General features: G+C 42.3%; 1 protein-coding gene across 2 annotated transcripts; it reads left to right on the plus strand.

The window, feature by feature from the left end:
* Positions 1–453: 453 nt before the first annotated feature.
* LOC127296707 (mitogen-activated protein kinase kinase 1) lies at positions 454–7,698 on the plus strand. 2 transcript variants are annotated; one of them, XM_051326905.2, is made up of 9 exons: positions 454–887; positions 970–1,089; positions 1,608–1,695; positions 3,599–3,736; positions 4,250–4,474; positions 4,606–4,788; positions 4,893–5,113; positions 7,226–7,271; positions 7,362–7,698. In XM_051326905.2, exons 2-9 carry the CDS (start codon positions 1,016–1,018, stop codon positions 7,452–7,454), a joined length of 1,068 nt encoding a protein of 355 aa, XP_051182865.1. In that variant the 5' UTR covers positions 454–887; positions 970–1,015; the 3' UTR covers positions 7,455–7,698. The 2 variants fall into 2 exon arrangements, with proteins under 2 accessions (XP_051182865.1, XP_051182867.1); XM_051326907.2 differs by having other exon boundaries at positions 3,602–3,736.
* Positions 7,699–12,120: the final 4,422 nt, after the last annotated feature.

The following is a 12,120-nucleotide window of genomic DNA, read 5'->3' on the forward strand; positions in this document are numbered from 1 at the left end:
GGCGGGCCAGCCCAAAGAAAATCCTACATATTTATTTTTTGACAGCCTATTTTAGCACTCATTCTTCATTGTTTTGGGCTGGGAAGGGCGGGCCATGGCCCGGTTTTGCTTCAACATAGGTCCGCCCCTGCATAGCCGCATGCTATATTTTGTACCGTATCCGGAACACCATTTCGAAATCAGATATCCTTGTCATTAGATTCTTCAGTATCGAATATGGATACATTAAAACGGATTCGAAGCCAGTTTCGATGTTGAAATTATCTATCTATTCACATCTTTTGTGATGACTCCGGCATGACTTGCACTTCCTCCATCACAGCCCAACACCAAGTTGCTTGACTGTTGCTCCAGGCAGGGCTTTAAGCTAGGCTGGGCCATTGTTAACGATGGTTCCTTTTCTACTTAGCAGCCTGCCTTGAAGAGCTGAGAGTGACCACTGACGACCAGTGACCACGCAGGAGGCCCTCCTGCTTCCTTCGCAGCCCCTTCCCGTCGCTCGCCAGCCGCCTCTCCCCACCGCACGCCCCTCCCCGGCCGACCAGCGCCCCTCCCTCGCCGCCCCGCCACCCCCACGCCGTCCCTTGCCGCCACTCCGCTCGCCGCCCCCAACCCCAGATCCGCGCATCCTCCGACCCCCATCCCAAGCCGTCGCCGTCGGGATCTTCGGCGTCGACCCGGAGGGAGAGCTCGATTCACTTCCCGGCGAGAGCAACGGCCGAGCGGCGCGAGCAACTTGCAGCGCGGCCGCTGTCAGTCCACCTCAAGTCGCCGCACGTGCCTCCATTTGACCAACCGCGCTGCTATTTCCGGTTTTATCAACCCAAGATCGCGCCTTTACACCAACGCTCCGGCTCCTCCTCCCCAGTCCGTCTGCCGTGCCCCCGGTGAGCATATCCGGCCTGGTCCGAAATCCGCATCTTCGTAGCAGTTCATCCGATCCCTAACCTACTTCGGTCGTTTGACCAGTTCTGCCCACCTCCCGCTAGATAAACCCTAACCGGGGGAAGGGACCATGAGGGGTAAGAAAGCGCTCAAGGACCTCAAGCTCGATGTGCCGGCGCAGGAGACGCCCGTGGATAAATTCCTGTAGGTCTCCTCTATCCTAATTGTTTATTTTACACAAGTTGTATCTTTTTTTCTCAGTTGAAGCTATTGAAGGTTTGAGCTTTATGTCCAAAACTGTGAGATATTGTTTTGTTGGACCCAGATAGATAGAGTTGTTTTATACGTATGTATGTTTGATTTGTTGTTTTTAATTGTGAACTGTGGTGGAGCTCGTTAGCCATTAGTGTGTTGCTGAAGCATAGCTTTATTTGGAAAGTATTTAAGTCTACTTCTTATATTGCAACAACTGGTATGGTTTGAGTTGCTGAGCTGACTCTGCAATTTGTATGTTGACTACAGTATTCAAATCCACTTTTTTACTTAGAAATTTGTATGGTTTCAATTTCTGAGCAGATTCTGCAATCTGTATGTCGACTCTTGATTGTCTTAGATGATATATCTGCGGTTCCAGATCATGCATTTTTATGTTTAAGTTTGATTGTGGACTCGATGATTATTTTCAGAAGTAATGTGTGAACTGAAATTCTGTCGTCTTTTAGGACGGCGAGTGGTACATTCAAGGATGGTGAACTGCGACTTAATCAAAGAGGTTTGCAGCTTATCTCAGAGGAAAATGGAGATGAAAATGTGAGTTCTTGGTTCAGTATTTACCAATGACTACTTTTATTGTTTGTTTATCTGTCCAATTGGTTTTGTTTGTCTTTTACTTCGATTGTTCCTTGGTATGCATTCAGAAAGGGGTATTGATGTGTGTGCCACTGATTCAGTGCACTCAGAGGGTCTATTGCTTCAATCAACCAGGGGGAACCGACAAAATATTCGATAAGATTTGTGATTGTACTCATGTCACCGCACGGAGTACAATACAACATGAACACAACTGGACATATTAAATAACATATACAAATTAATCGGTCATAATTACTTAACCAGGAACCTACATATCCATCTCCGTTTCCTCAGAGGTAAGCCACAAACCTCTTTGATTAAGTCTAAAAGACCACCAGCAATGAAAGACAACCATTTAATTTACAGATTACCTCTTGTTTTTAAGAAACAAAAGTACATCAGAAACACGTATAGAGTGTAGACAAGCCTCTGATACCTTCAACAAGAATTTAAAGAAAAACATGCTATATAAAATTGGCAGTTTAGGCTAAGGAATTGAGCTCGAGCTCTCTCCTGCGCCTAGGATCACGAGTCGAGGAGTCGAGCCGAGTCGTTGGGGTACCGACTCATAGACTAGTCATGACTAGTCTAGACTACTGCTCGACTAGGTGACATGTACTTCAGCAGTAGCTAATACAAAAAACTATCATATATAGCAACCAGATAGGAGATTTAGTAACTAAATCGACATAAGTTCAACACAAGTTACATAACATAATAATGCTAGAACCTAGAAGTTCATACAATAGGCCTCAAATTATCTTGTCTAGATGATGAAACAATGTCTTTGAACTTCAGATTTGTCCTCCACGTCTCAATATTGCTTCATAGCTCTAAACTTCCTTGTATTTAAGAAGCTGTGGATTTCATTCTTAATTTCGACCGATGCCTCTGGACAGTAATCCATCCCCAGTTGAGTCGATTGACTCAAATACCACGACTAGTCTATACTAGTCCATGACTAGTCGCTTGACCACTCAACTCTACAAACTAGTCGAGTTGAACAAACAAGTCGACTGTCAAGTTAGGACTCATAGACTAGTCGCACGAATAGTCTAGACTAGTCGTTAGACTCATAATCCAGCAGAATGAGCTTGTCAAGGCCCCTTGAGCTGGCCAAGGCCGCGCATCCATCTACATGAATTCATCGATGGGCATCTCCTGCGCCAGCAGAGTAGCTCTTTGAGCGGTCTCTTCCCCCTCATGGTCTCTTCCTCTGGTTAGGGTTTCCTGTGTGGGGGAACGATGCGGAACTGGCCAAGGCCCAAAGATTACTTGGGGGAGTAGGTAGGAGACTGGGTGAACTGCTATGGAAATATGGAGTTCGGACCTGACCAGAGGAGGTGCCACTGGAGCAACCTCACGTCAGCATGGAGGAGGAAGGCCTGGGCCAAGGTTTTAGGTAAACGGAAGTGAAGAATGCCAGCACAGTTGAATGCTAGCATATGTTCTGACTTAAGCAGTCAGTTGTCTGCTTAATTTGCAGCACGAGCTATTTTTATCGACCAAAGCTACTGATTTATGAACTGCAGTGCTATCCTTATAGTTCAAACTTGGCAGGCATTTTATCCATAGTCTATATTTCTCAATTTTTGTATCATGATTATCTTGGGTAGATGTGAATCTTCTATGCCTAGGATTGAAATTATGTACTAGGTTGCTTGCTATTGGTTACAAAATGTCACCAACTGGATATTTACAATTAGTGGGAATAAGGTATCTTGTCCCCAAAGGTTCTTTTATTTAACTTGAACTTCAAAAAGGATATGTTGCTCTTCAGTTTGTGTTTGCTATCATTTGGATAAGTATCAAGTTGTTTCTAAATTCTGATTGCATCTTGATTTTTTTTTATTTTCCATAGCAGTCAACAAACATGAAGGTGGAAGATGTACAGTTATCAATGGATGACCTAGAGATGATTCAGGTCATTGGTAAGGGAAGTGGTGGGGTTGTCCAACTCGTGCAGCACAAGTGGGTGGGCACATTTTATGCCTTGAAGGTAACCATACACTAAGTTTATCTAGTGGGTCACACGAATGCGTAAGATGGATTTTTTTTATTTTGAAGTTAGAGTATTGCAGTAGACTGCTAATTTTCTTCATTGTACTGTTGATCTATTTTATGTTTGTTGACATGAAAACCAATCTCTTCGTATCTGTTCGAACAGATTCACTACATGTTATGTGTTATTATAATAAATCTGATTATTCTACAGTTGTTTTGTTTTGTCAGCTTTGTACTTGCATCAGTATGTTCAATCAAATTCACAGAGATGCACACCATTAAAATGATTTGTGGCAAAAACATCTTGTACTAGCTGACCTTGACCTGCAAAATCTGTATGAAACTCTAATTTTAATGAGAACTGATGCTAATCAATGAGAATAGATTAAGCAATGATATTCTGGTGATAAAACATTTTCAAGCATTTTTTCCTGATCTGTTGTACTGATGTGGCATATTGTCGTCCATATGATCTATCAGTTAATTGACTACCGCAATTCCTTCATAGGGCATTCAAATGAACATTCAGGAGGCAGTTCGCAAACAAATAGTACAGGAGCTCAAAATAAATCAAGCAACACAGAGCCCACATATAGTTTCTTGCCATCAATCTTTTTACCACAATGGTGTAATATATCTTGTTCTGGAATACATGGATCGTGGATCTCTTGCAGACATAATTAAACAAGTTAAAACCATTCTGGAGCCATACCTCGCAGTACTTTGCAAGCAGGTATGCATATGCTTGGTCTATGGTTTCTGCTTTGAGCTTCTGTATTCAGATTAGTCTTAACTTGTGTCATCTGTTGGAAGTTTGAAGCTATAATCTGGCACGTCTAACATCAATAGTGTCTTAATAATCAGGTTTTGGAGGGTCTGTTATATCTTCATCATGAAAGGCATGTAATTCACAGGGACATAAAGCCATCTAACTTGTTAGTCAACCATAAAGGTGAAGTAAAGATCACCGATTTTGGCGTAAGTGCAGTGCTAGCAAGTTCAATAGGTCAGCGTGATACATTTGTTGGAACCTACAACTACATGGCGGTATGTAAAAATATCTACTCTGTCTTCTGACTTATATGGTCATGATTGTTATCTGGGGCACATAAATTTGTTGTCATAGTTTTCTACTTTTCTTCCTTGTGCAGCCTGAGCGGATTAGTGGCAGCTCCTATGACTACAAGAGTGATGTATGGAGTTTGGGCTTAGTAATACTTGAATGTGCCATTGGCCGCTTCCCCTATATTCCTCCAGAAGGAGATGGTTGGTTGAGCTTCTATGAACTATTGGAAGCAATTGTTGACCAGCCACCACCTTCTGCACCCGCAGATCAGTTCTCACCAGAGTTCTGCTCATTCATCTCTTCCTGGTATGTTACACAGAATTCTCCGAAATTACACATGAAACTAGCTCACTTACTGCATTCCTGCTTATCTTCTTGCTCAGTAGTAGTAAGTTTGAACGAACTTCTTGCCATGTTTCCCTAAGTTCTTACTTTTTTGCTTGTCCTTCAAAGAAACCTAGGAACAATCAAACCGCAAATATTCTATTGTTGGTAAGGCTAACTTGTTTTAAGATGTGCACCCTCTGTCCCAAAATGTGAGGAGGCCTTGATTTTCGCTGGCCAACAACTTACAACTTTGACTATACTTTGTACTTATAATATGTCCAGAAAATTAGTATAAAGATATATGAAATGAAAGAATTTTGCAAGACGAATGCAATGATACCATTTATGCATTCTCTATCCATATAATTCTGTACATATTAGTGGCCAAAGTCATTCATCAAATATCGTGCAAAATAAAGTGTGCCTTACATTTTAGGACATTGGGAGTACCTGCTTCCTCATTTGTCAGAACTTCTGGACCTTGTCTATTAAGTATTATTATTTTCCCTTTTCAACAAGTGTGTTTTGTCTATTTAAGCATTATTCTCCCATTGAACAATTGTGTTTTTGAATAGGACTGTTTTATAATATCTCCACAAAATTAGCATAAAGATATATGAAATGAAAGAATTTTGCAAGACGAATGCAATGATACCATTTATGCATTCTCTATCCATATAGTTCTGTACACATTAGTGGTCAAAGTCATGCATCAAATATCGTGCAAAATAAAGTGTGCCTTACATTTTAGCATGCAGGGAGTACCTGCTTCCTCATTTCTCACAACTTGTGGACTTTGTCTATTACATATTATTATTTTCCCTTTTGAACAAGTGTGTTTTGTGTATTAAAGTATTATTCTCCCTTTGAACAAGTGTCTTTTTGAATAGGACTGTTTTAGTGTGGTCGTTTGAGCATCATTAATTGTAGAGAACACCTCTTCTTTAATCTGCAGTGTTCTATAAAAAAAACTAGTGAAATCCACAGATCTCCATATTTTGCAAAGGTCTTTTTTTTTGTAACAGCAAACATATGAATCAATGGTCTTATAGACTTTTTTACATTTGAGTACGGCCCAAGAAATTACAGCCCTCCCAAACGTATTGGCTTTGCATCTCTAGGCAGCAGCAGCTACTCTGGGTCAGGGCAACCTGCCATTGAAAACCATCTCTTTATCATACCATAATTAAGTAGGTTGTTTTTTACTCCTGTCCCACCAGCCAAACCAAGTTATCCCATTAGTTCACCCTTATTAAAACTAACGATGAAAGTGGGACGGGCCTGCCTCCTGTCCCACCAGCCAAACCCAGTTATCTCATTTGTTCGATCCTGCTTAACGCTGGCAGGATCAGCGGCTGCGCCTACTTTTCCTGGATTGTACCACGAGGCATGCAGTAGCTAGCTAGATGGGGCAACCCTGGCAGCTGCATGCATGATGTGGCCCCCTCCAATCTTTGGCTGGTTGTACATGCTGACATGCTTAGAGTAAATTGACTGGGTACCGTGGAACCCGCATCTTCTGCTTTGTAGTATCCTGTTTCTCCCGTTTAGACCTAGCAGGCAATGTCAAGTAGGAGTGGGTCATCCCATGCCTGCGCCGCTTGAATTGTTACTTGAAACTATAAGCAGTTTAGCTAATCTTCAGTTCCAGTTATCGATCATCTAACAAACCTAATGGTCAGGTTTGATGGCAAAATGTGCTTATTAACTTAAGTCAGCTATTTCAGTATCTAAATTGTTTCCAGATAGACAGAACTGTAACTTTGAAGTTGCGACTAACTCTGTTTTCACTCTTCAGTCCTCACATCATGTTTGACCTGCAGCAGTTGGCTGTGTTCTGACATCTACCATTCAGATATTCCTTTAGATTTAGAACTTCCTTGATTTACAGCCAATTCAGTTCACTGGTTGTATGTTTATTGCTTCATATTTTCCTATGGAAATCTACACATCTAGAATGCAGCTGATGATTTCTGCTTGCGTATCTGTAGAGAGATCCATGCCGTTGTTGTATATCATACTGTAGTTTCATTACATTTTGCTATTCTTCTAGAGGAAATCCTTAACTCATATTGCTCTATTGCTTTGCAGCATACAGAAGGATCCTGCAGAACGGAAGTCTGCTTCAGAACTCTTGGTCAGCATTCCCTGCTTACTTTATAACAACTGTGATACTGTACCATTGTTGACTTGCCTTTGTTCTGAATTGCTGTTCATGTTCCTGCAGAACCATCCTTTCATCAAGAAGTTCGAGGGCCAGGATCTAGACCTAAAGATCCTCGTTGAGAGCCTGGAACCGCCTATGAATGTGCCCGAGTAAGGTGGTCACCTGGAGGCGTGAGTGAGGCTTTAGAGTGAGTTTCAGGGTCGCCATTCTGACAGCGTCACATGTTTGTCCTGAACTGCATCATTCTTCCCCTATAGTATGTGAAGATGTATGCTCAGATTGCCAGAATTGTCGTATTATTAATGTATGACTTAAGGCCCTTTTGCTGTGTGTCTTGACATGAATCTGTTACTTGTTGAGCATGAGAATAGAAGGAATCGGTGATGTTGCCCCGGTATTGTTTGCATGTCTGCTTTATGTGGCTAATATGACGCCTGGATCTTGTGTTTATGTGGTTGAACTTGGGATCTTTTGGGATCAAACACTGTTTGGCTCGTTCATTTTTCACTGGAGCAACAAAGATGCATGCCCGTATCTATATAAAGTTGAGTCCTCCGGATGTTGTACGTTCTAGTGGCTGAGAATGGGAGGTGGCATTTTGGCTCATAGGAGCAAATGCTCCTATTATACAAAATAATTAAAAAATAATTTTAAAAATTTTAAAAAATTCTGACATAAATTTTTTGTTGTACATCGTGACATTTTATGTTAGTGCACAAGTTTTCATGGAGAAACAACATTTTATGTGGCGTGTACAAAAAAGATAAAAAAATGTCCTATACGTAGTCGTGTTATAGCATCAAAATTTGTCTTTTTTACTGGAGCCACAAACTTTTATAGTTTTTTCTGAAAACTAGTGTACGAACATAAAATGTGTAGATGTACATGAAAAAATTTAGTTTAGAATTTTTTAACACTTCGAAATGTTGATTCACACAATGGGAGCAAATGCTCCTATGAGCCAAAGTGAATATCCCCTGAGAATGTAGCTATGAAGCTTGTGGTATCACGACATTTGACACTGGTGCATGGGGTAAGCAAAACTGTATCGTACACTTGCTAATAATAATCTTTGGTGCCAAATATTTTGGGATAGCAAGTGCAGTTTGTCATCGGAAGTGCAATTCGGCTGATGGGTGTATCTATATGAATCCATAGTATAGAAACATATTTCTAAACATTAACATATTAAGAAATAAAATTTCACATGTACATCTAGACGTTCTATGCTTACACATAAGTTTTTATGAAAAAGATATTTTTTGTGTTCCATATAATTTTTTTTATGCTTCATGGTTTGTGCCCAAAAATTTGTATGCAGCCATAGAATGTTCAGATGTACATGTTGATTTCTTTCGAAGTTTTCACATTTTTGGATTTTATTTTTTAGGTATTTTCTTAATACTTACTCCGGATCGATTTAACGGGCTCGCACGTAGTTTTAAAAGTTGCTTTGATCATTATTGTAGTCAACAAAATATAAAATATATGTCATAACAATTATATCATGAAAAACCTTTTGCAAATATACATCCAGTGGTATACTCCTTCTGTCCTGAAATAGTCTACATTCTAGCTCTAAAATTTGTTCTGAAATAATCTACATTCTAGCTTTTGATCAACAACAACACTAAAAACGAAGTTGTTTAGCTCTCTTTATTGGACATTATTATTTTAAATGTACTATCTTGGATTGGTTATTCACATATTTAAATAGTACTAACAAATGCAACACTAATTTATCTCATTTTTTCTAAAATGTAGACTAAATCAGAATAGAGGGAGTAGATTTTATAGACGAATAATTTATATTTTATTGTCTAAATTGGTATTAAAATTTGTTTTAAACTATCGTGCCGGTCCAAAAGAAGTAGTACTACTAGATTCATTTGCACCTAGTACAAGCCGAAACATAGCGTTGAGGAAGATGTGTTGATTGCGAAACCCGTACTGCTACACCGGCATGGTGCGGTGTCGCCGCTGGCAGGGTAGTAGGCAGGCAGGACGGCGGCAACCGCGATCCGGGACAGCCGCACGCTCGTCGCGGCCGGTGATGGCCGTACAGTATGCCTCTGCAATGTCCAATGATGACAGAAATAAAGCCCGCGCCGCGAGTCCTGTGATCCCTCTCGACTCCCCACTGGCACGTACAGGGTGCACGGCGGCAGGACACTGGACCACCCCTGACATGATCCATCTTCGTCCACACAAGCGCTTTAATTAGAAAAAAATACAGTATATATTAAACCCTGAAATTGTAGAGTTTGAGAGAAATAAGTATCTTGAGCTCGTGAATTCCGGTCTAAGTTAAACCGTGGAGCCGTTTTTCAATCCGAAAAAATAAAACTCTAAATCACTTTTGCCATTTTTTTAAATCATATTCACAACTCGCCCACAACATCCATCCCGGTCCGCATTTGCAAGCTCAGCACCCTTGCTGGCCTCGACTAACTCCTTGGCCCCATCCTACATGATCTTGCGACCCCGCACACCTCCAGAAACTCAACCTCATCTCCAAGACCCCTCACCTTGGAGTTGGTGGTGGCGTAGCTTCTTCTCGGGAGGGAGTGGAGGAGCTGGTGGTGGGTAGGTGGTGCCGAAGGCATGGACGGCCACACGACTGGGACTACAACGCGCGCAGCGGGCCCGATCTGGGCTAGCCGGGCCTAGATATGCCTGTAGCATCGCGCCGAGGAAGCATGTGCTAGCGGGCGGAGGTAATGGTGCTTGCGAGGTGCGACATGCTCGGTGATGGGTGGGTGCAGGGTGGCTAGGTGGTGGCTCCGGCGGCCAAAGCAGGCTTGCGGGCTAGATCTCGGCCAAGCGGGCCAGGATTTGGTAGCTGCTTAATGGCCTTTAGGGCCCGAGTTTTTGTTTGGTGCTGTGATGTAGGTTTGCTCAGCGGCACTGCAGATGTTGTGCCCGCCCAAATCCGTGCATGTGCATCCTCACGTGGCTGCTCGGTGATACGCGTACAACACGCGTCCGTTGGGAACCCCAAGAGGAAGTTGTGATGCGTACAGCAGCAAGTTTTCCCTCAGTAAGAAACCAAGGTTTATCGAACCAGTAGGAGCCAAGAAGCACGTTGAAGGTTGATGGTGGCGGAGTGTAGTGCGGCGCAACACCAGAGATTCCGGCGCCAACGTGGAACCTGCACAACACAACCAAATTACTTTGCCCCAACGTGACAGTGAGGTTGTCAATCTCACCGGCTTGCTGTAACAAAGGATTAGATGTATAGTGTGGATGATGATGTTTGCAGAAAACAATAAGAACAAGTATTGCAGTAGATTGTATTCGATGTAAAGAATGGACCGGGGTCCACAGTTCACTAGTGGTGTCTCTCCCATAAGAAATAGCATGTTGGGTGAACAAATTACAGTTGATCAATTGATAAATAAAGATGGCATGACAATGCACATACATGTTATGATGAGTACTGTGAAATTCAATTGGGAATTACGACAAAGTACATAGACCGCTATCCAGCATGCATCTATGCCTAAAAAGTCCACCTTCGGGTTAGCGTCCGCACCCCTTTCAGTATTAAGTTGCAAACAACAGACAATTGCATTAAGTATGGTGCGTAATGTAATCAACACAAATATCCTTAGACATAGCATTGATGTTTTATCCCTAGTGGCAACAGCACATCCACAACCTTAGAACTTTCATCCTTTGTCCTGCATTTAATGGAGGCATGAACCCACTATCGAGCATAAATACTCCCTCTTGGAGTTACAAGTAACAACTTGGCCAGAGCCTCTACTAATAACGGAGAGCATGCAAGATCATAAACAACACATAGATGATAGATTGATAATCAACATAACATAGCATTCCATATTCATCGGATCCCAACAAACGCAACATGTAGCATTACAAATAGATGATCTTGATCATGTTAGGCAGCTCACAAGACCCGACAATGATAGCACAATGAGGAGAAGCCAACCATCTAGCTACTGCTATGGACCCATAGTCCAGGGGTGAACTACTCACACATCACTCCGGAGGCGACCATGGCGGTGAAGAGTCCTCCGGGAGATGATTCCCCTCTCCGGCAGGGTGCCGGAGGCGATCTCCTGAATCCCCCGAGATGGGATTAGCGGCGGCGGCGTCTCTGGAAGGGTTTCCGTATCGTGGCTCTCGGTACTGGGGTATTCGGACGAAGGCTATATGTAGGCGGAAGGGTAGGTCAGGGGGCGCCACGAGGGCCCCACACGCCAGGGCCGCGCGGCCAAGGCCTGGGCCGCGCCGCCCTGTTGTGGCGTCGCCTCGTCGCCCCACTTCGCTTCCCTTTCAGACTTCTGGAAGCTTCGTGGAAAAATAAGACCCTGAGCGTTGATTTCGTCCAATTCCGAGAATATTTCCTTACTAGGATTTCTGAAACCAAAAACAGCAGAAAACAACAACTGGCTCTTCGGCATCTTGTTAATAGGTTAGTGCCGGAAAATGCATAAATATGACATAAAGTATGTATAAAACATGTAGGTATTGTCATAAAACAAGCATGGAACATAAGAAATTATCGATACGTTGGAGACGTATCAGCATCCCCAAGCTTAGTTCCTACTCGTCCTCGAGTAGGTAAACGATAACAAAGCAAATTTCTGAAGTGACATGCTATCATAATCTTGATCAATACTATTGTAAAGCACATATAATGAATGCAGCGATTAGAAGCAATGGTAAAGACAATGAGTAAACAACTGAATCATATAGCAAAGACTTTTCATGGATAGTACTTTCGAGACAAGCATCAATAAGTCTTGCATAAGAGTTAACTCATAAAGCAGTAAATTCATAGTAAAGGCAT

This window comes from Lolium perenne, chromosome 4, assembly GCF_019359855.2.
Source record: "Lolium perenne isolate Kyuss_39 chromosome 4, Kyuss_2.0, whole genome shotgun sequence".
Classification (NCBI taxonomy): domain Eukaryota; kingdom Viridiplantae; phylum Streptophyta; class Magnoliopsida; order Poales; family Poaceae; genus Lolium; species Lolium perenne.